Consider the following 24,710-nt stretch of genomic DNA (forward strand, 5'->3'; position numbering starts at 1 on the left):
CCCGCACTACATGTGAGGAGCCGAGCTAACGGATAGCAGCGGTCTGATAACAGTTTTCTAAACAGGAGGTAGTAAAGGAAGATCTCCATCGAGACAGAGAGACTTTTAAAACTGAAGAAAGATTAGGAAGACTTCTATAGTTATCGATGCTTTTGATCAGAAGGAACTGTGCATGGACTTCATTTATAAGTAAAGGTAAGACCTTAATAATGTTTTTTTTATTAAATGTGCTTTTTATGATGGTATCCTTACATCACACTCAATTTTTTACTGCATGCCTTTGGTAAGTGCAGGAGTGAGAAGAGGTTTTAAATTCATTAGCAGCCCGGCGGCAATTCAAGGAAATACGGTATAAAGTACATGTGAGTAGTAGAAACATTTTTGATGTATTTTCAGATTCCACCGGCCTTAAAATGAGCCAGACGTCAGCATGGGAACCTCCACCAAGTCCACAGCCCCACCTAACTAAGCCAGGTTTGTCACTGGGTGTCCAACCTGTGGAAGTGTTGCACACCTTGTACCCGCTCACTGCTCACTGCTCACTAGCAGTCCTCTATTTATTGTTTGAGAACTTCTTTCCTCTCCCGGCTACAATCAAGCAGTCTGGAGAGTACTAACCCCATTGCTGTGAGCTGCAGGAGTCAGTCACTGTCCACAAGGGGGCGCTACATCGCCTCGTGTCAGCACCAAGTCCACCCTGGAACTGATGAAGGATTTGAAACTTTTAAATGTTGCATTCCCTCCTTTTAGCTTGTGCCAAAAAGCAAACTATATTTATGTTTCTGATTTTTTTGCTCATCTTTTCCCACCACAAGTGGCTTGTACTCCACAAACCCACTTGGGATGCTTTTGCGGCATGGAAGTATAAAATGTCGACCAGCCTTTAGCGACACGCTAGCGAGGTCGTGCTAAAACAGGGGTGTCCAAACTTTTTCCACTGAGGGCCACACACGGAAAAATTTTAGCATGCGGGGGCATTTTGATATTTTTAATTTTCGAATCATAACAAAATATATGTTTTTTTTTTTTTAAGCTTAAGGGCTCCCGGGGGACCATAAGGGGTCTCGGTCATTACAATGTTCAAAATAAGTCAAATTATTATTATTATTATTTATTTACATTTAACAGTAAATCTCTATATCAACTTCAAGTTGATATAAAGTAAAAAAAAAATAAAAAAAGCCTTGTCAAAGACGACTTTGTTTTTGGGGCGGTATAGCTCAGTTGGTAGAGTGGCCGTGCCAGCAACTTGAGGGTCGCAGGTTCGATCCCCGCTTCCGCCATCCTAGTCACTGCCGTTGTGTCCTTGGGCAAGACACTTTACCCACCTGCTCCCAGTGCCACCCACACTGGTTTGAATGTAACTTAGATATTGGGTTTCACTATGTAAAGCGCTTTGAGTCACTAGAGAAAAGCGCTATATAAATATAATTCACTTGATAGTAAAACTGAATTATGCAGTGTTTAGTAATTAGAGCCCTAAAAGATCAATAATGCAGGACTTTTAATTCTTTAATATTTTTTGAGTAATCACAGTGAAAAGTAAATTTTAAAAAATCCCACAAAATATATTTGGGATCCAAAAGGTTCCTCACTCATAAAGTGATACATTTTTATTATTATTTTTACTTTCAGGTCAACTTAAATATATGTCGATTTTACTTTTGAACTGTTATTTTGTTTCTTTTATGCTCTCTTGTCAAAAAAAAACAATGTTTTTATTGAACCACACAATATATGCAATAGTTTTTTCCACATAAAACATTTTAAAGTGACATTTTTGAAGTAATTGCAGCCATGAATAGGTCAATAATTCATTATAACATAGATTTTGTGTATTTTTTTTTTTTTTGGGAGCAATGGCAAAAAAAATTAATAAAGGAAGACCAAAAAGAGTTTGCATGGCAGCTTTGTGTCAACATTGCAACTTTTTCTCCTTTTTAAATGTTTTTTTTTGTTTTGTTATATTTTTGCAATACTATCAATTGTGCAATTTATACCGGGCCGGTAAACGATTAGCTGTGGGCCGCACTTTGGACACCCCTGTGCTAAAACATTGTTACAACGCTGAATTGTGTCCGCACAATGCTGCTCCGACCCTAAATGCTGCTTTTCTCTCACTCCTCAGATTGAAGCTACTTGATATTAAAGGCCTACTGAAATGAAATGTTCTTATTCAAACGGGGATAGCAGCTCCATTCTATTTGTCATACTTGATCATTTCGCCATATTTTTGCTGAAAGGATTTAGTAGAGAACATCCACGATAAAGTTTGCAACTTTTGGTCGCTAATAAAAAAGCCTTGCCTGTACCGGAAGTAGCAGACGATGTGCGCGTGACGTCACGTGCTGTGGAGCTCCTCACATCTGAACATTGTTTACAATCATGGCCACCAGCAGCGAGAGCGATTCGGACCGAGAAAGCGACGATTTCCCCATTAATTTGAGCGAGGATGAACGATTCGTGGATGAGGAAAGTGAGAGTGAAGGATTAGAAAAAAATAAGACTATACAGTGGGAGCGATTTAGATGTTATTAGAGACATTTAGTAAGATAACTGGAAAATCCCTTATCTGCTTATTGTGTCACTAGTGTTTTAGTGAAATTATATGGTCATACCTGAAAGCCGGAGGGGTGTGGTGACCGCCAATGTCTCTGAGGGAAGCCACGTTTCTCGACGGCAGCCGTTGGGGCCGGGCTGAGATTTTTTTTCCCCCCTCCTCCACGGTGGGAGCATCCCACGTTTGGGGGCGGTTGATCGGAGGAGGCAAGATAGTCCGCAGCTGCCTCTTTGGCAGGTGCACGAGGAACGACGCAAGCTCTCCGCTCATGTCTACGGCAAGAGCCGACTTATTACCACAATTTTGTCACTGAAACCTGACATGTGGTAGGGAACCATGTTCGCTTGACCGCTCTGTTCCATAGTAAAGCAAACAAGGAAACACCGGCTGTGTTTGTGTTGCTAAAGGCGGCCGCAATACACCGCTTCCCACCTACATCTTTCTTCTTTGACGTCTCCATTATTAATTGAACAAATTGCAAAAGATTCAGCAACACAGATGTCCAGAATACTGTGTAATTATGCGATGAAAGCAGACGACTTTGGCTGGGATCGGGCTGGAACAAAATGTCCGCTACAATCCGTGACGTCACACGCACGTGTCATCATACCGCGACGTTTTAGCATGATACTTCGGCGCAAGATTTAAAATTGCAATTTAGTAAATTAAACCGGCCGTATTGGCATGTGTTGCAATGTTAATATTTCATCATTGATATATAAACTATCAGACTGCGTGGTCGCTAGTAGTGGCTTTCAGTAGGCCTTTAAATGTTAGCTTTTTGCTAGCTAAGTAAAAACAACCCTCATTTCCGAGTCTGCACTTTGTATTTATTCTTGCTAAAAGAGAAGTGTGATTGACAAGAAACAACAACAAAGCCACAATGTGATTCTTCTAAAGATCTTTTTCTTCTATATTTGTTTTGGTAGGAAAACAGGAGCTATTATAAAATGTTGACGAGTCATTCCGTCGCTAATGCGCTTGTGCTAACCGTTAAAAAGTCAAGTTGCTACTGCTTCCATGCTAAAACGCTGCTTTTAGTGTCATTCCTCAAAGTAAAAGTAGATGATATTAAAGTAGCAAATGTTGACATTTTGCTAGCTAAGTGTAGCTAACTCAAAAGAACCCTCATTTCCACATGTTTCCAAGTCTGCACTTTGTATTTATTAAAATTGTATGAGTTGTTATTTCTTACCTGAGAAACACAAGTTGTGTTTGTTTCTCCAACAAAAAGTAGACGTTTGTCGTGGTGAGTTAGCTTAGCGCTCGGAGATTAGCTCACACTTTTGTTCAATCAATCTTCCAAACAACACAATTTAAATCCGAGAAACTAATCAGCTTTTACTTTTTTTTTGGGAGCTGCTTTTGTTTCTTAAGCAAGACTTTTGGTACCACTTATAGTAAATATGAAGACCTCAGACTCGCCAAGCTGTGTTAGCTTAGCATAAAACTGGACAGTTTTTTTTAACGGGGATGCTTGGATTATGGTTCGTATTGTTGTGTGATTAATACGCAAATGTTCAAAAGCTTGCTTAGCTAGTCTCGCACTTCGGTATTTATGCTAAGCTAGGCTAGCTTGCACTTGCTAAGAGCGAAGTGTGATTGACAAGATAATTTTGCTCCAACAACAAATAATTATTCTAAAGATCTTTTTCTTCAATATTTTCTTTGGGGGGGAAAGAGGAGCTATTATAAAATGTTGATGACTCATTCCGCCGCTACCATCATAGCTAGCTCGCTAATGTGCTTGCGCTAACTGTTAAAAAGTCAAGTTAATACTGCTTCAATGGTAAAACGCTGCTTTTAGTGTCATTCCTCCAACTTAAACGCAAGTATTCCCATGACATTAAAAGCAGCTAGCTAGTTAGCATTCTGCTAGCTACATCCGGCTCACTTTAAAGCGCTCTAATTTCAAACCTGCACTTTGTATTTATTCAAATGCTGCAAGTTTTTTTATTTAACTGGGAAACTCTTTTTGTTTTATCCGACAAAACTCCCGAAATAGACTTTGAAGTAGAAAGTAGCCGGCTCAGAGTTAGCGCTTCTGTGGTTTAGCCTCCAAAATACTGGAGTGAAACAGCAAACGTAATCAGAACCTTCAGTTTGGGGCCGACTTTAGTCCCTAAACACGATGTCGGGGACCACTTAGGTCTGATGAGCCACAAAGATGTTAGCTTAGCTACTTTATTTGAACACATTAAGATGCTAGCTCGACATTCGGTCCCCATGCTAAGCTACCTTGCTCTCCGACAATCAAAGTGTGGCGCTGATTAGATCTGTTTGCTACAAACCTCAAAGCAAAAAAGTGATCATTGAATATTGTTTTTTTAGCTAAATAAGGAACTATTAGCTTAACGAGGGGTAGTATTCTGACATTGTGTACTTCCTGCCCTCAAAGAGATGTTGTATATGAACATAATGATGACAATTGCCTTCAGAGAGATGTTGTATATGAACATAATGATGTTAATTGCCTTCAAAGAGATGTTGTATATGAACATAATGATGTTAATTGCATTCAAAGAGATGTTGTATATGAACATAATGATAATAATTGCCTTCAAAGAGATGTTGTATATGAACATGATGATAATTGCCTTCGTAGAGATGTATATCAGGGGTCACCAACCTTTTTGAAAGCAAGAGCTACTTCTTGGGTACTGATTAATGCGAAGGGCTACCAGTTTGATACACACTTAAATAAATTGCCAGAAATAGCCAATTTGCTCAATTTACCTTTAATAAATAAAATAAAAAATATATAGTCGTACATTTTTTTTTCCTAATATGGAATATTTTTTGTAGAGAATAATTGATGAAAAAAACACTTAATTGAACGGTTTAAAAGAGCAGAAAACACGAAACAAATTTAAATTTAATTTTGAAACATAGTTTATCTTCAATTTCAACTATGTAAAATTCCAAAATTCTACCGAAAAAAAGAAGAGGAAAAAACTAGCTAATTCGAATCTTTTTGAAAAAATTAAAAAAAGAATTTATGGAACATCATTAGTCATTTTTCCTGATTAAGATTCATTTTAAAATTTTGATGACATGTTTTGAATAGGTTAAAATCCAATCTGCATTTTGTTAGAATATATAACAAATTGGACCAAGCTATATTTCTAGCAAAGACAAATCAGTATTTCTTCTAGATTTTCCAGAACAAAAATTTTAAAATAAATTCAAAAGACTTTGAAATAAGATTTAAATTTGATTGTACAGATTTTCTAGATTTGCCAGAATATTTTTTTTTATTTTAATCATAATAAGTTTGAGGAAATATTTCAATAATATTCTTCGTTAAAAAAAGCTAAAATGAAGAATTTAATTAATATGTATTTATTATTCTTTACAATAAAACAAATAAATGTACTTGAACATTGATTTAAATTGTCAGGAAAGAAGAGGAAGGAATTTAAAAGGTAAAAAGGTATATGTGTTTAAAAATCCTAAAATAATTTTTAAGGTTATATTTTTTTTCTAAAATTGTCTTTCTGAAAGTTATAAGAAGCAAAGTAAAAAAATAAATGAATATTTTCTTGGATTTTCAAATTCTATTTGATTTTTGTCTCTCTTAGAATTAAAAATGTCCAGCAAAGCGAGACCAGCTTGCTAGTAAATAAATACAATTAAAAAAAAAAAATAGAGGCAGCTCACTGGTAAGTGCTGCTATTTGAGCTATTTTTAGAACAGGCCAGCGGGCGACTCATCTGGTCCTTACGGGCGACCTGGTGCCCGCGGGCACCGCGTTGGTGACCCCTGGTGTATATGAACATGATGATAATTGCCCTCAAAGAGATGTTGTATATGAACATGATGATGATAATAATCAAGTGTTTGGATAGTCAAGCTCAGGCCTAAACCCTCAAACTCTTCTAGTCTCTTGTCAAATGAAAGTCGTGTGTGTGTGTGTGTGTGTGTGTGTGTGTGTGTGTGTGTGTGTGTGTGTGTGTGTGTGTGTTTGAAGGTAAAGTTGTACAGTATTTACTTCCTGACATGTATATGAAGTATTTTGTACAGAATGTGTATGGCTGCATGTGCATTTATGCCACAATACAAACACCATGACCTAAATATTTTACACTCTTCTGCCTGCTGTCTTTATTCTATCAACTTCTTCAGGCTGCATTTTACATCCATCTGTTACAGCTAGTGGCCGGGGTGCTGGAGCCTATCCCAGCTACATTTGAGCGGAAGGTGGGGTCCTTTTTCATGTCAAGCAGATGAAGTGAACACTAGTAAGGTTGGAAATGCTGTATGGAGTAGGCTAACCCATGTGGTTCCTGTGGATGTCAACACAAGTTGTAAATACTGTATGGAGTAGGCTAACCCATGTTGTTCCTGTGGACCAGGGGTCACCAACGCAGTGCCCGCGGGCACCAGGTCGCCCGTCAGGACCAGATGAGTCGCCCGCTGGCCTGTTCTAAAAATAGCTCAAATAGCAGCACTTACCAGTGAGCTGCCTCTATTTTTAAAATTGTATTTATTTACTAGCAAGCTGGTCTCGCTTTGCTCGACATTTTTAATTCTAAGAGAGACAAAACTCAAATAGAATTTGAAAATCCAAGAAAATATTTTAAAGACTTGGTCTTCACTTGTTTAAATAAATTCATTTATTTTTTTACTTTGCAGAAATACAATTTTAGAGAAAAAATACAACCTTAAAAATTATTTTAAGATTTTTAAACACATATACCTTTTTATCTTTTAAATTCCTTCCTCTTCTTTCCTGACAATTTAAATTAAGGTTCATCTAAATTAATTTGTTTTATTGTAAAGAATAAGAAATACATTTTAATTTAATTCTTCATTTTAGCTTCTGTTTTTTTGACGAAGAATATTTGTGAAATATTTCTTCAAACTTTTATGATTAAAATTCAAAAAAAAAAATTCTGGCAAATCCAGAAAATCTGTAGAATCAAATTTAAATTTTTGTTCTGGAAAATCTAGAAGAAATAATGATTTGTCTTTGTTGGAAATATAGCTTGGGCCAATTTGTGCAGATTGGATTTCAACCTTAATTCTAAAATTAATCTTAATTAGGAAAAATGACTAATGATGTTCCATAAATTCTTTTTTAAATTTTTTTAAAAAAGATTCGAATTAGCTAGTTTTTGTCTTTATTTTTTTCAGTTGAATTTTGAATTCTAAAGAGTCAAAATTAAAGATAAACTATGTTTCAAAATTTCATTTTCATTTTTTTTTGTTTACTCTTTTAAACCGTTCAATTAAGTGTTTTTTTCATCATTTATTCTCTACAAAAAAACCTTCCGTAAAAGGAAAAAAATGTACGACAGAATGACAGACAGAAATACCCTTTTTTTTTTATATATATATATATAGATTTATTCATTAAAGGTAAATTGAGCAAATTGGCTATTTCTGGCAATTTATTTAAGTGTGTATCAAACTGGTAGCCCTTGGCATTAATCAGTACCCAAGAAGTAGCTCTTGCTTTCAAAAAGGTTGGTGACCCCTGCTGTGGACCATTTTGTCCAGATGGTTTTAAAATATTTTCAAAATGACCTTAAAAGTCTGCAGAGACAACAAACATGTAAGAAGAGCTAAGAGAATATTTGAGGAATTTTACAATTAGTCCGTCCTTGAAGCTTCATTCAACAACGTCTCTCCTGGATGACAAACATACTTGTCCACATCGCTCTGGTCCTCCCAGTCACCTCCTTTATGGACAAAGTTCAAAGGTCAACCTCCTTAGTTTCACCTTTTAATTGCCGTTAAAAGTGTGTTTCCTGAGACAGTTATTAAGGGGCAGTCTTAGGGACAGTCATTAAGGGACAGTCTTCGGGGAACAGTCTTTGGGGGACAGTCAGAGACAGTCTTCAGGGACAGTCTTTGGGAGACAGTCATTAAGGGAAAGTCTTTAGGAGACAGTCATTAAGGGACAGTCATTGAGGGACATTCTTTGGAGGACATTCATTAAGGGACAGTCTTCGGGGAACAGTCTTTGGGAGACAGTCATTAAGGGAAAGTCTTTGGGAGACAGTCATTAAGGGACAGTCATTGAGGGACATTCTTTGGAGGACAGTCTTCATGGAACAGTCATTGGGGCACAGTCTTTGGGAGACATTCATTAAGGGACAGTCTTCGGGGAACAGTCTTTGGGGGACAGTCATTAGAGAAAGTCTTCAGGGACAGTCTTTGGGAGACAGTCATTAAGGGAAAGTCTTTGGGAGACAGTCATTAAGGGACAGTCATTGAGGGACAGTCTTCATGGAACAGTCATTGGGGCACAGTCTTTGGGAGACATTCATTAAGGGACAGTCTTCGGGGAACAGTCTTTGGGGGACAGTCATTAGAGACAGTCTTCAGGGACAGTCTTTGGGAGACAGTCATTAAGGGAAAGTCTTTGGGAGACAGTCATTAAGGGACAGTCATTGAGGGACAGTCTTCATGGAACAGTCATTGGGGCACAGTCTTTGGGAGACATTCATTAAGGGACAGTCTTCGGGGAACAGTCTTTGGGGGACAGTCATTAGAGACAGTCTTCAGGGACAGTCTTTGGGAGACAGTCATTAAGGGAAAGTCTTTGGGAGACAGTCATTAAGGGACAGTCATTGAGGGACAGTCTTCATGGAACAGTCATTGGGGCACAGTCTTTGGGAGACAGTCATTGAGGGACAGTCTTTGGGAGACAGCCATTAAGGGACAGTCGTTGGGAGACAGTCATTAAGGGACAGTTTTGGGGGGACAGTCATTGAGGGACAGTCTTTGGGAGACAGTCATTAAGGGACAGTCTTCGGGGAACAGTCTTTGGGGGACAGTCAGAGACAGTCTTCAGGGACAGTCTTTGGGAGACAGTCATTAAGGGAAAGTCTTTAGGAGACAGTCATTAAGGGACAGTCATTGAGGGACATTCTTTGGAGGACAGTCTTCATGGAACAGTCATTGGGGCACAGTCTTTGGGAGACATTCATTAAGGGACAGTCTTCGGGGAACAGTCTTTGGGGGACAGTCATTAGAGAAAGTCTTCAGGGACAGTCTTTGGGAGACAGTCATTAAGGGAAAGTCTTTGGGAGACAGTCATTGAGGGACAGTCTTCATGGAACAGTCATTGGGGCACAGTCTTTGGGAGACATTCATTAAGGGACAGTCTTCGGGGAACAGTCTTTGGGGGACAGTCATTAGAGACAGTCTTCAGGGACAGTCTTTGGGAGACAGTCATTAAGGGAAAGTCTTTGGGAGACAGTCATTAAGGGACAGTCATTGAGGGACAGTCTTCATGGAACAGTCATTGGGGCACAGTCTTTGGGAGACATTCATTAAGGGACAGTCTTCGGGGAACAGTCTTTGGGGGACAGTCATTAGAGACAGTCTTCAGGGACAGTCTTTGGGAGACAGTCATTAAGGGAAAGTCTTTGGGAGACAGTCATTAAGGGACAGTCATTGAGGGACAGTCTTCATGGAACAGTCATTGGGGCACAGTCTTTGGGAGACAGTCATTGAGGGACAGTCTTTGGGAGACAGCCATTAAGGGACAGTCGTTGGGAGACAGTCATTAAGGGACAGTTTTGGGGGGACAGTCATTGAGGGACAGTCTTTGGGAGACAGTCATTAAGGGACAGTCTTCGGGGAACAGTCTTTGGGAGACAGTCATTGAGGGACAGTCTTTGGGAGACAGTCATTAAGGGGCAGTGTTTGGGAGACAGTCATTGAGGGACAGTCTTTGGGAGACAGTCATTGAGGGACAGTCTTTGGGGGACAGTCTTTGGGAGACAGTGATTAAGGGACAGTCTTTGGGGGACAGTCTTTGGGAGACAGTCCTCACAGGACAGTCTTTGGGGGACAGTCTTCATGGAACAGTCATTGGGGCAAAGTCTTTGGGAGACAGCCATTAAGGGACAGTTATCAAGGGACAGTCTTCGAGGAACAGTCTTTGGGAGACAGTCATTGAGGGACAGTCTTTGGGAGACAGTCATTAAGGGGCAGTCTTCGGGGAACAGTGTTTGGGAGACAGTCATTGAGGGACAGTCTTTGGGAGACAGTCATTGAGGGACAGTCTTTGGGGGACAGTCTTTGGGAGACAGTGATTAAGGGACAGTCTTTGGGGGACAGTCATTGGGGCAAAGTCTTTGGGAGACAGCCATTAAGGGACAGTCTTTGGGAGACAGTCTTCGAGGAACAGTCTTTGGGAGACAGTCATTAAGGGACAGTCTTTGGAGGACAGTCTTCATGGAACAGTCATTGGGGCACAGTCTTTGGGAGACAGTCATTGAGGGACAGTCTTTGGGAGACAGCCATTAAGGGACAGTTTTTGGGGGACAGTCTTTGGGAGACAGTCATTAAGGGGCAGTCTTCGGGGAACAGGGTTTGGGAGACAGTCATTAAGGGACAGTCATTGAGGGACAGTCTTCATGGAACAGTCATTGGGGCACAGTCTTTGGGAGACAGTCATTGAGGGACAGTCTTTGGGAGACAGCCATTAAGGGACAGTCGTTGGGAGACAGTCATTAAGGGACAGTTTTGGGGGGACAGTCATTGAGGGACGGTCTTTGGGAGACAGTCACTAAGGGGCAGTCTTCGGGGAACAGTGTTTGGGAGACAGTCATTGAGGGACAGTCTTTGGGAGACAGTCATTGAGGGACAGTCTTTGGGAGACAGTCATTAAGGGGCAGTCTTCGGGGAACAGTGTTTGGGAGACAGTCATTGAGGGACAGTCTTTGGGAGACAGTCATTGAGGGACAGTCTTTGGGAGACAGTGATTAAGGGATAGTCATTGAGGGACAGTCTTTGGGAGACAGTCCTCACAGGACAGTCTTTGGGGGACAGTCTTCATGGAACAGTCATTGGGGCAAAGTCTTTGGGAGACAGCCATTAAGGGACAGTCTTTGGGAGACAGTCTTCGAGGAACAGTCTTTGGGAGACAGTCATTAGGGACAGTCTTTGGAGGACAGTCTTCATGGAACAGTCATTGGGGCACAGTCTTTGGGAGACAGTCATTGAGGGACAGTCTTTGGGAGACAGCCATTAAGGGACAGTTTTTGGGGGACAGTCTTTGGGAGACAGTCATTAAGGGGCAGTCTTCGGGGAACAGGGTTTGGGAGACAGTCATTAAGGGACAGTCATTGAGGGACAGTCTTTGGGAGACAGTCATTAAGGGGCAGTCTTCGGGGAACAGTCTTTGGGAGACAGTCATTAAGGGACAGTCTTTGGGGGACAGTGTCCAGAGAAAGTTTTTGGGGCACAGGCATTGAGGGACAGTCTTTGGGAGATAGTTCTCACAGGACAGTCTTTGGGGGACAGTCTTCATGGAACAGTCATTAGGGCAAAGTCTTTGGGGGACAGTATTTGGGAGACAGCCATTAAGGGACAGTCTTTGGGAGACAGTCATTAAGGGACAGTCTTTGGGAGACAGTCATTAAGGGACAGTGTTCAGGGACAGTCTTTGGGAGACAGTCATTAAGGGACAGTCTTTGGGAGACAGTCATTGAGGGACAGTCTTTGGGAGACAGTCATTAAAGGGCAGTCTTCGGGGAACAGTCTTTGGGAGACAGTCATTAAGGGACAGTCTTTGGGGGACAGTGTTCAGGGACAGTTTTTGGGAGAAAGTCCTCACAGGACAGTCTTTGGGGGACAGTCTTCATGGAACAGTCATTGGGGCAAAGTCTTTGGGAGACAGCCATTAAGTGACAGTCTTTGGGAGACAGTCATTAAGGGACAGTCATTGAGGAACAGTCTTTGGGAGACAGTCATCAAGGGACAGTCTTCGAGGAACAGTCTTTGGGAGACAGTCATTAAGGGACAGTCTTTGGGAGAATGTCATTAAGGGACAGTTTTGGGGGACAGTCATTGAGGGACAGTTATTAAGGAACAGTCTTTGGGGAACAGTCATTAAGGGACAGTCTTTGGGGAACAATCATTCAGGGACAGTCTTTGGAAGACAGTCATTAAGGGACAGTCTTTGAGGAACAGTCATCGCAGGACAGTCATTAAGGAACAGTCATAGAGGTACAGTCCTCGGGGACAGTCTTTGGACGCAATGTGGGGAAAGAAAGCAAACGATCTCATGCATCAAACGGAAAATAACTTTGAAGTAAAGACAGGCTGAAAAGAAGTTTCCTACGGCGATGAAGCTCCAACGTGTGATGAGCTTCCACCTGCTGTGATGAGCATCCACCTGCTGTGATGAGCTTCCACCTGCTGTGATGAGCTCCCACCTGCTGTGATGAGCTTCCACCTGCTGTGATGAGCTCCCACCTGCTGTGATGAGCTTCCACCTGCTGTGACGAGGTTCTACCTGCTGCGATGAGCTTATACCATCAGTGATTAGCTTCCACCTGCTGTGATGAGGTTCCACCTGCTGTGATGAGCTTTCACCTGCTGTGATGAGGTTCTACCTGCTGTGATGAGGTTATACCTGCTGTGATGAGCTTTCACCTGCTGTGATGAGGTTCTACCTGCTGTGATGAGGTTCTACCTGCTGTGATGAGCTTCCACCTGCTGTGACGAGGTTCTACCTGCTGCGATGAGCTTATACCATCAGTGATTAGCTTCCACCTGCTGTGATGAGGTTCCACCTGCTGTGATGAGCTTTCACCTGCTGTGATGAGGTTCTACCTGCTGTGATGAGCTTTCACCTGCTGTGATGAGGTTCTACCTGCTGTGATGAGCTTCCACCTGCTGTGATGAGGTTCTACCTGCTGTGATGAGGTTCTACCTGCTGTGATGAGGTTCTACCTGCTGTGATGAGCTTCCACCTGCTGTGATGAGGTTCTACCTGCTGTGATGAGGTTCTACCTGCTGTGATGAGGTTCTACCTGCTGTGATGAGGTTCTACCTGCTGTGATGAGGTTCTACCTGCTGTGATGAGCTTCCACCTGCTGTGATGAGGTTCTACCTGCTGTGATGAGCTTCCACCTGCTGTGATGAGGTTCTACCTGCTGTGATGAGGTTCTACCTGCTGTGATGAGGTTCTACCTGCTATGATGAGGTTCTACCTCCAGGTTACTCATGACAGCAGCTGGCATTATGTCACCAAAAGCTGAAATCTACACCAGGGTGGGGTCCTTTAAAGAAAGAATTGTGTGTGTGTGTGTGTCCCGGGCATGTTTCCATCAGTGTTGCTGTGAGGACAGATGGTGAGGACTTGCCTCGTGAGGAGACACGTGGAGGATGCTGACAAAGAAGATGCTGACTCAGCAGATGAGTCATCACCGTGTGGTAAACAAACTCCCATCAGGTCGACGCCACACTTTCTTATTTCAGTCGCCACAACACGATCAACAAACACAATTTATGTCAATAAAAATATTAACAGCATTTTTTCTTTTACATCCTGTTTAAGAAATGGAATTCCTCCATCTTCGTCCTCAAAATTCCACACACAATAACCCACAGTGACTATGTGAAATAGTTGTTTCTTTATATATTTTTGCAAATATATTAGAAAAAAAAAAGTGGTGTCGGTCTTTGCTGTCATTTGAACAAGTCTTAACTATGAAATGTGATTCTAGATCAGGGGTCACCAACGCGGTGCCCGTAAGGACCAGATGAGTCGCCCGCTGGCCCGTTCTAAAAATAGCTCAAATAGCAGCACTTACCAGTGAGCTGCCTCTATTTTTTTAATTGTATTTATTTACTAGCAAGCTGGTCTCGCTTTGCTGGACATTTTTAATTCTAAGAGAGACAAAACTCAAATAGAATTTGAAAATCCAAGAAAATATTTTAAAGACTTGGTCTTCACTTGTTTAAATAAATTAATTTATTTTTTTACTTTGCTTCTTATGACTTTCAGAAAGACAATTTTAGAGAAAAAATACAACCTTAAAAATGATTTTAGGATTTTTAAACATATTACTTTTTACCTTTTAAATTTCTTCCTCTTCTTTCCTGACAATTTAAATCAATGTTCAAGTACATTTATTTTTCTATTGTAAAGAATAATAAATACATTTTAATTCTTCATTTTAGCTTGTTTTTTCGACAATTTTTGTGAAATATTTCTTCAAACTTATGATTAAAATTCAAAAAAAATATTCTTTCAAATCTAGAAAATCTTTAGAATCAAACGTATCTTATTTTAAATTCTTTAGAATTTCTTATAAAAAAAAAATTCTGGAAAATCCAGAATAAATGAGGATTTGTCTTTGTTAGAGTTGAGTTTATACCAGAAAGTTCTATTTTGGTTTCATCTGACCACATGACATACTCCCAATCCTCTGCTGTATCATCCATGTATCCATTTTGGTATAAACTCAACTCGTTGTGTTTGGAGGAAGAAGAATACTGAGTTGCATCCCAAGAACACCATACCTACTGTGAAGCATGGGGGTGGAAACATCATTCTTTGGGGCTGTTTTTCTGCTAAGGGGACAGGACGATTAATCCATGTTAGGGAAAGAATGAATGGGGCCATGTATCGTGAGATTTTGAGGCAAAACTGTTTGACCAAATACTTATTTTCCACCATAATTTACAAATAAATTATTTAAAATTCCTACAATGTGAATTCCTGGATTTTTTTTCCACATTCAGTCTCTCACAGTTGAAGTGTACCTATGATGAAAATGACAGACCTCTGTCATCATTTTAAGTGGGAGAACTTGCACAATCGCTGGCTGACTAAATACTTCTTTGCCCCACTGTATTGTGTGACAAACTAAGACCGGGAAGTGGACAAAAGTGTTAGTTGAGTGCTAGGACACGACGTCAGGAGACATGAAAACAATATAAAGTATCCTGTAACTGTACACATGTATTACAAGTCAAATGTACACCATTTAGTTAGGTAGAAAAAACATCTTTTAATCAACTAATGAGCGAGATGGTCGTTCAAAACATAAACTTGCATTCTTCTCCTCTGCATGGCCATGAAGGACTGCTGTAACAAAGCACACACATTCGGAGAATGAAACCAGAACTAGACGGAGGGCCTCTGAACGATCCAGGTGTGAGGTCAGTTAATAACCAAGCAGGTAGAGAGTGATCCAGGTGTGCAGTCAGTTAACCAAGCAGGTAGAGAGTGATCCCGGTGTGTTCAGGAGTCGTCAGGCTTGTCAGCAGGAGGTCCGCAGGGCTGCAGCATCTTCTCCATCAGGTTGAAGCGCACACGGGCCTTGCTCTCGTTCTCGGCCACAGAGAAGTAGTTGAGCAGGTCAAAGTGTCCCATGTAGGAGCAGTAGGAGTCTCGGTGCTGGTTGACAAGCCACTCCCACTTGCTGGTGTCTGCGTGGCCCGTGCCGATGTACTTGGACTGCAGGTGCTCCAGCTGGCTGTGGATGTTGTACCTGTCCGTCATTCTGGGGGCGAACAACAACTTGCTGTTAGTGTTGGACGCCTGTTGTTTGCTACGTAGTCAGTTATTGTTTGCTGGATGGTCAGTTATGTTTGCTACGTAGTCAGTTATTGTTTGCTACATAGTTGGTTGTTGTTTGCTACATAGTCGGTTGTTGTTTGCTGCATAGTCAGTTTAGTGCATCAACAGTTATTGTTTGCTGCATAGTCAGTTTAGTGCATCAACAGATATTGTTTGCTGCATAGTCAGTTTAGTGCATCAACAGATATTGTTTGCTGCATAGTCAGTTTAGTGCATGACAGTTATTGTTTGCTGCATAGTCAGGTTAACGCATGAACAGTTATTGTTTACTACATAGTCATTAATTGTTTGTTGCATAGTCATTTATTGTTTGTTGCATAGTCAGTTATTGTTTGCTACACAGTCAGTTGCTGTTTGCTGCGTAATCAGTTTAGTGCATCAACAGATATTGTTTGCTGTATAGTCAGATTTGCGCATGACAGTTATTGTTTGCTGCAGAGTCAGTTTAACGCATCAACAGTTATTGTTTGCTGCATAGTCATTTGTTTGTTGCATAGTCATTTATTGTTTATTGCATAGTCATTTATCGTTTGCTACATAGTCAGTTATTGTTTGCTGCACAGTCATTTGTTGTTTGCTACTTAGTTATTGTTTGCTGCATAGTCAGTTATTGTTTGGTGCATAGTTAGTATAGTGCATGACAGTTATTGTTTGCTGCATTGTCAGTTATTGTTTGCTGCATAGTCATTTATGGTTTGCTGCATAGTCAATTATTGTTTGCTGCATAGTTAGTTATTGTTTGCTGCATAGTTAGTTTAGTGCATGACAGTTATTGTTTGCTGCATTGTCAGTTATTGTTTGCTGCATAGTCATTTATGGTTTGCTACATAGTCAATTATTGTTTGCTGCATAGTCAGTTATTGTTTGCTGCATAGTTAGTTTAGTGCATGACAGTGATTGTTTGCTGCATAGTCAGTTATTGTTTGCTGCATAGTCATTTATTTTTTGCTTTATAGTCAGTTATTGTTTGCTGCATACTTAGTTTAGTGCATTGCAGTTATTGTTTGCTGCGTAGTCAGTTATTGTTTGCTACATAGTTATTGTTTGCTACACAGTCAGGTATTGTTTGCTGCATAGTCAGTTTAGTGTATCAACAGACATTGTTTGCTGCATAGTCAGTTTAGTGTATCAACAGACATTGTTTGCTGTATAGTCAGTTTAGTGAATGACAGTTATTGTTTGCTGCATAGTCAGTTTAACGCATCAACAGTTACTAGTGATTTAGGGCTATATAAGTAAACATTGATTGATTGATTGATTGATTGTTTGCTACATAGTCAGTTATTGTTTGGTACATAGTCAGTTATTGTTTACTGCATAGTTAGTTTAGTGCATGGCAGTTATTGTTTGCTGCATAGTCAGTTATTGTTTGCTGCATAGTCATTTGTTGTTTGCTGCATAGTCATTTGTTGTTTTCTACTTAGTCAGTTATTGTTTGCTGCATAGTCAGTTATTGTTTGCTGCATAGTTAGTTTAGTGCATGACAGTTATTTGCTGCATTGTCAGTTATTGTTTGCTGCATAGTCATTTATGGTTTGCTACATAGTCAATTATTGTTTGCTGCATAGTTAGTTATTGTTTGCTGCATAGTCAATTATTTTTTGCTTTATAGTCAGTTATTGTTTGCTGCATACTTAGTTTAGTGCATTGCAGTTATTGTTTGCTGCATAGTCAGTTATTGTTTGCTACATAGTTATTGTTTGCTACACAGTCAGGTATTGTTTGCTGCATAGTCAGTTTAGTGTATCAACAGACATTGTTTGCTGTATAGTCAGTTTAGTGCATGACAGTTATTGTTTGCTGCGTAGTCAGTTTAACGCATCAACAGTTATTGTTTGCTACATAGTCAGTTATTGTTTGGTACATAGTCAGTTATTGTTTACTGCATAGTTAGTTTAGTGCATGACAGTTATTGTTTGCTGCATAGTCAGTAATTGTTTGCTGCATAGTCATTTATGGTTTGCTACATAGTCAATTATTGTTTCCTGCATAGTTAGTTTAGTGCAAGACAGTTGTTTGCTGCATAGTCAGTTATTGTTTGCTGCATAGTCATTTATTTCGTGCTACATAGTCAGTTATTGTTTGGTAAATACTTAGTTTAGTGCATGACAGTTATTGTTTGCTGCATGGTCAATTATTGTTTGCTACATAGTCAGTTATTGTTTGCTACACAGTCAGGTATTGATGGCTGCATAGTCAGTTTAGTGCATCAACAGATATTGTTTGCTGTATAGTCAGTTTAGTGCATGACAGTTATTGTTTGCTGCATAGTCAGTTTAACGCATCAACAGTTATTGTTTGCTACATAGTCAGTTATTGTTTGTTGCATAGTCATTTATTGTTTGTTGTATAGTCATTTATTGTTTGTTGCATAGTCATTTATTGTTTGCTACAAAGTCAGTTATTGTTTGCTACATAGTGATTTGTTGTTTGCTGCATAGTCAGTTATTGTTTGGTACATAGTAAGTTATTGTTTACTGCATAGTTAGTTTAGTGCATGACAGTTATTGTTTGCTGCATAGTCAGTAGTTGTTTGCTACATAGTCATTTATTTTTTGCTACATAGTCAGTTATGGTTTGCTGCATACTTAGTTTAGTTCATGACAGTTATTGTTTGCTGCATAGTCAGGTATTGTTTGCTCCAGTCAGTCATTGTTTGCTACATACCGGTAGTCAGTTATTGTTTGCTCCAGTCAGTTATTGTTTGCTACACAGTCAGTTATTGTTTGCTACAGTCAGTTATTGTTTGCTACACAGTCAGTTATTGTTTGCTCCAGTCAGTTATTGTTTGCTACACAGTCAGTTATTGTTTGCTCCAGTCAGTTATTATTTGCTACACAGTCAGTTGTTATTTGCTGCGTAGTCAGTTGTTTGCTACATAGTCATTTGTTTGCTACGTAGTCAGTTAAGCAGATCAATCAATCAATGTTTATTTATATAGCCCTAAATCACAAATGTATCAAAGGACTGTACCATCAACTCTTCTAGTCTTGCATCATTTACACGAACTTTAACCTCAAACACGAAGCTAACTAGCTGTGGCTAACTAGCTGTGGCTAACTAGCATGCTAAGATCGGCAGACTTTGAAGGACAGCGAACATGTTTACATTCACCAAAGCACAGTATTGTAGTTTAATAGATTATAAAACGACTTACTTTATTATTAGTAGAGAGTAGTTGTTGCAAGAATGTTGGTGCAGAAAAAGTGAAAAGACGCTAATTTCTCCTTTTGTTTCTTCCCAGGCTGCTTGGTGACTACTTCCGGTAAAGGCCGTCCGCACCAAGAAATATTCCGACATGAAACATTAATGCGCAGCGTTTATTTTCCCGGAACCCGGTTAATTATTCCCTTTCTTATAACTATTTATCTTTTTACTCGTGTCATTGTCATATTTATGCGGATTAAAGATCAAAAGTCTCTCTGTAATTGCACGGTTGACGTTAAAAGTAAATGCAATGAACATTTCCGGGATTCTGTCCGTCAAAAGAATTGCACTCACGCATAGTTTCCGCCTTCAATAAAGTTGCGTTTGTACTGAATCAATACTATTATTTTTTTTTTTATTGTGACCTATTTTTATGGTTTTGCCATACAACGAAATAAAGTGGTCCTCGTGTAAAACTAGAGCCTTCGTGTTTGTATTCAAAAACTCCGCTCCACTCCTACATGCCATAATTTCCGTTCTTTTTACCTTCAAAATAAGAGCTCAAGGCATATACTGTATAACAGGAATTTAACATCACACAGAGGCAAAACCATAAAAATAGGTTATATAATCCCACCGCTGCCACCAATGTAACCGAGGTTTTTTATAAGTCAATCAATCATCAATCAATGTTTATTTATATAGCCCCAAATCACAAATGTCTCAAAGGACTGCACAAATCATTACGACTACAACATCCTCGGAAGAACCCACAAAAGGGCAAGGAAAACTCACACCCAGTGGGCAGGGAGAATTCACATTCAGTGGGACGCCAGTGACAATGCTGACTATGAGAAACCTTGGAGAGGACCTCAGATGTGGGCAACCCCCCCCCCCTCTAGGGGACCGAAAGCAATGGATGTCGAGCGGGTCTAACATGATACTGTGAAAGTTCAATCCATAGTGGCTCCAAGACAGCAGTGAGAGTCCCGTCCACAGGAAACCATCTCAAGCGGATCAGCAGCGTAGAGATGTCCCCAACCGATACAGGCGAGCGGTCCATCCTGGGTCCCGACGAGCGGTCCATCCTGGGTCTCGACTCTGGACAGTCAGTACTTCATCCATGGTCATCGGACCGGACCCCCTCCACAAGGGAGGGGGGGGGACATAGGAGAAAGAAAAGAAGCGGCAGATCAACTGGTCTAAAAAGGAGGTCTATTTAAAGGCTAGAGTATACAGATGAGTTTTAAGGTGAGACTTAAATGCTTCTACTGAGGTGGCATCTCGAACTGTTACCGGGAGGGCATTCCAGAGTACTGGAGCCCGAACGGAAAACGCTCTATAGCCCGCAGAGTTTTTTTGAGCTCTAGGAATCACTAATAAGCCGGAGTCTTTTGAACGCAGATTTCTTGCCGGGACATATGGTACAATACAATCGGCAAGATAGGCTGGAGCTAGACCGTGTAGTATTTTATACGTAAGTAGTAAAACCTTAAAGTCACATCTTAAGTGCACAGGAAGCCAGTGCAGGTGAGCCAGTACAGGTGTAATGTGATCAAACTTTCTTGTTCTTGTCAAAAGTCTAGCAGCCGCATTTTGTACCAACTGTAATCTTTTAATGCTAGACATGGGGAGACCCGAAAATAATACGTTACAGTAATCGAGACGAGACGTAACAAACGCATGGATAATGATCTCGGCGTCTTTAGTGGACAAAATGGAGCGAATTTTAGCGATATTACGGAGATGAAAGAAGGCCGTTTTAGTAACGCTTTTAATGTGTGACTCAAAGGAGAGAGTTGGGTCGAAGATAATACCCAGATTTTTTACAGAGTCACCTTGTTTTATTATTTGGTTGTCAAATGTTAAAGTTGTATTATTAAATAGAGGTCGGTGTCTAGCAGGACCGATAATCAGCATTTCCGTTTTTTTGGCATTAAGTTGCAAAAAGTTAGAGGACATCCATTGTTTAATTTCATTAAGACACGCCTCCAGCTGACTACAATCCGGCGTGTTGGTCAGCTTTAGGGGCATGTAGAGTTGGGTGTCATCAGCATAACAGTGAAAGCTAACACCGTATTTGCGTATGATGTCACCTAGCGGCAGCATGTAGATGCTGAAGAGTGCAGGGCCAAGGACCGAACCCTGGGGAACTCCACACGTTACCTTAACGTAGTCCGAGGTCACACTGTTATGGGAGACACACTGCATCCTATCAGTAAGATAAGAGTTAAACCAAGACAGGGCTGAGTCTGACATACCAATTCGTATTTTGATACGCTCTAATAAAATATTATGATCGACGGTATCGAAAGCAGCGCTAAGATCGAGGAGCAGCAACATAGATGACGCATCAGAGTCCATCGTTAGTCGCCTATACTGTATCCCACTATAAAATAACAAACACGGAGGCTCTAGTTTTACACCAGGACAACTTTATTTCGTTTTCAAAAACTCCGCTCCACTCCAACATGACATAATTTCCGTTCTTTTTACCTTCAAAATAAGAGGTCAAGGCATATAGTGTATAACAGGAACTTAATTAAAATATTGTTTCTCACTTGTAATACACTTTCCCACCACTTTTGGCAGTAATGACAACTGTTGTCATTACTTCTTCAAACAGAAGAAGTCATATAGAATTTTTTTTTTTTAGCGCAAAAATGATGACGGAAGTGGTGAAGCTGTACTTTTATTTGCACTTTAATTGTATTGACTATTTAGTTAAGAAACTTGTTCTTTGATCATGTAGTTTATTTACATAATTGTGTGTAAATGTATTTTTGTGTTTTTATGAGTCATTATTTTTTTTAATGAGCCTTAAGAGACTTAAGTGCTTAATAATAATAATAATAATATTTATATATAAACACAAAGTTTCTTATCTGACCAGTTTGCAAACTGAAAGTAGCTTAGATAGAATTGTTGAATTTGATTGAAATGAGGAGTGAGATCACTTATTTGTGCGGGCCCCGGGCCCCTCTGTAATGGAAAAGTCGGGCCCCAAGGTCACAAAGGTTAAGAACCCCTGATATTAAACACTTTTGGCTAGATTGTTTTTGCGGGATTGTAAGTTCTCAAAAACAGCTGTTGAATGGAGGATCTTTGATGAGGGGTTTCTCTACTTTGCTGCTTTTAATGACTATGGAGCAACGTAAAATAGCATTTTTGTGTGGTAGGGACTTAAAACGACTTTAGAGCAGTGGTCCCCAACCACCGGGGCGCGGCTCGATGGGTACCGGGCCGCAGAAGAAATTTTTTTTTTCATTTTATTTAATTTTTTTAATCAAATCAACATTAAAAAAAAACACAATATACATTTACAATTAGTGCACCAACCCCAAAAAAACTCCCTTTTTCATGACCAAAATAATAACTTTTGAAAAAAAGATAAAAATAAATAAAATAATCACTTTTTCAGGTCTTTTTTTTTTTTTAGGTGAAATTCATTTTTTTTGTGAATTAAATGAACTTAAAAGGATGTTGTACAACTTTAATGTTTGTAAGCATCAACACAACAAGTACACCAACACGACAACAACAGCGATGCAAATACACGCCGGTGACTCCATGAATGCTACAAAACATTCCTTATAGTCGAAGCACCATGATGGACAATACTTACTCGTCGTCATAATTTACACTTTCATTGGTGTCTTTGTGTTGCAAGATAAACGGCAACATAACACAACATAACACAAAACAATGACGAGTGAAGCATCATCTTCATAAGAATACAGGCACACAGAATATTGAAAGGCAGCTAGCAAGGGCTCCCCGGCCAAAAAACGACAAAAAAAAACGTTATATTATATTATAATTTTTTATATTATAGTATATTTTATTATATTATATTGTATTATATTCAAAGCATCCTGACAATGGCGTTTTCAACAGCATTTTTCAATAAAGACCCATTCATCTTTTGCCCGCGGCTCTTTAGCCCCGCCCTATAGCTCTCTGGAGCTTTTTCAAAAATATATGAAAAATGGAAATTATGTGGGGGGGAAAAAAAACATATTTTTTGTTGTAATATGGTTTCTGTCGGAGAAAAAACATGACACAAAGCTCCCTAATTGTTATAAATCACACTGTTTTTACTAAACATGCTTCACTGATTCGAGTATTTGGCCAGCGCCGTTTTGTCCTGCTAATTTTGGCGGTCCTTGAACTCAGCGTAGTTTGTTTACATGTACAACTTTCTCCGACTTTCTAGGACGTGTTTTATGCCGCTTTTTTTTTTACAAAGCCCGTTTCCATATGAGTTGGGAAATTGTGTTAGATGTAAATATAAACGGAATACAATGATTTGGAAATCCTTTTCAACCCATTTTCAGTTGAATATGCTACAAAGACAACATATTTGATGTTCAAACTCATAAACTATTTTATTTTGCAAATAATCATTAACTTTAGAATTTGATGCCAGCAACACGTGACAAAGAAGTTGGGAAAGGTGGCAATAAATACTGATAAAGTTGAGGAATGCTCATCAAACACTTATATGGAACATCCCACAGGTGTGCAGGCTGATTGGGAACAGGTGGGTGCCATGATTGGGTATAAAAGCAGCTTCCATGAAATGCTAAGTAATTCCCAAACAAGGATGGGGCGAGGGTCACCACTTTGTAAACAAATTGTCGAACAGTTTTAGAACAACATTTCTCAAAGAGCTGTTGCAAGGAATTTAGGGATTTTACCATCTACGGTCTGTAAAATCATCAAATAGTTCAGAGAATCTGGAGAAATCACTGCAAGTAAGCGATGATATTACAGACCTTTGATCCCTCCGGTGGTACTGCATCAAAAACCGACATCAGTGTATAAAGGATATCACCACATGGGGTCAGAAACACTTCATAAAAACCACTGTCAGTAACTACAGTTGGTCGCTACATCTGTAAGTGCAAGTTAAAACTCTACTATTTAAAGCAGAACCCATTTATCAACAATATCCTGAAACGACGCCGACTTGGCTGGGCCTGAACTCATCTAAGATGGACTGATGCAAAGTGGAAAGGTGTTCTGTGGTCTGACGAGTCCACATTTCAAATTATATTTGGAAACTGTGGACGTGGTGTCCTCCGGAACAAAGAGGAAAACAACTATCCGGATTGTTATAGGCGCAAAGTTGAAAAGCCAGTATGTGTGATGGTATGTGGGTGTATTAGTGCCCAAGGCATGGGTAACTTACACATCTATGAAGGCACCATTAATGCTGAAAGGTACATACAGGTTTTGGAGCAACATATGTTGTCATCCAAGCAACGTTATCATGGACGCCCCTGCTTATTTCAGCAAAACAATGCCAAACCACGTGTTTCAACAGTGTGGCTTCGTATTAAACGAGTTTGGGTACTTTCCTGGCCCGCCTGTAGTCCAGACCTGTCTCCCATCGCAAATGTGTGGCGCATTATGAAGTGTAAAATACGACAGCGGAGACCCCGGACTGTTGAACGACTGAAGCTCTACATAAAACAAGAAGGGGAAAGAATTCCACTTTCAAAGCTTCAACAATTAGTTTCCTCAGTTCCCAAACGTTTATTGAGTGTTGTTAAAAGAAAAGGTGATGTAACACAGTGGTGAACATGCCCTTTCCCAACTACTTTGGCACGTGTTGCAGCCATGAAATTCTAAGCTAATTATTATTTGAAAAAAATAAAAATA

General features: G+C 39.9%; 2 protein-coding genes across 3 annotated transcripts in view; one reads left to right on the forward strand and one right to left on the reverse strand.

The window, feature by feature from the left end:
* phactr2 (phosphatase and actin regulator 2) overlaps nt 1-6,644 on the forward strand; it is a 63,138-nt gene extending 56,494 nt beyond the window's left edge. For both annotated transcript variants that reach the window (XM_061911632.1, XM_061911634.1), the window contains one exon: nt 397-6,644. In XM_061911632.1, the coding sequence (XP_061767616.1) occupies nt 397-412 (16 nt within the window). In that variant the 3' untranslated portion in view covers nt 413-6,644. The remainder of the gene's footprint in view (nt 1-396) is intronic.
* Nucleotides 6,645-15,299: 8,655 nt separating this feature from the next.
* sf3b5 (splicing factor 3b, subunit 5) lies at nt 15,300-19,213 on the reverse strand. The gene is made up of 3 exons (XM_061911642.1): nt 19,054-19,213; nt 15,536-15,819; nt 15,300-15,495 (listed from the first exon to the last, which is right to left on the reverse strand). The coding sequence occupies exons 1-2, from the start codon at nt 19,194-19,196 to the stop codon at nt 15,558-15,560; spliced, it is 405 nt and encodes a 134-aa protein (XP_061767626.1). The 5' UTR covers nt 19,197-19,213; the 3' UTR covers nt 15,300-15,495; nt 15,536-15,557.
* Between the last annotated feature and the right edge of the window lie 5,497 nt (nt 19,214-24,710).

Source organism: Nerophis ophidion, linkage group LG09, assembly GCF_033978795.1.
Source record: "Nerophis ophidion isolate RoL-2023_Sa linkage group LG09, RoL_Noph_v1.0, whole genome shotgun sequence".
NCBI lineage: Eukaryota > Metazoa > Chordata > Actinopteri > Syngnathiformes > Syngnathidae > Nerophis > Nerophis ophidion.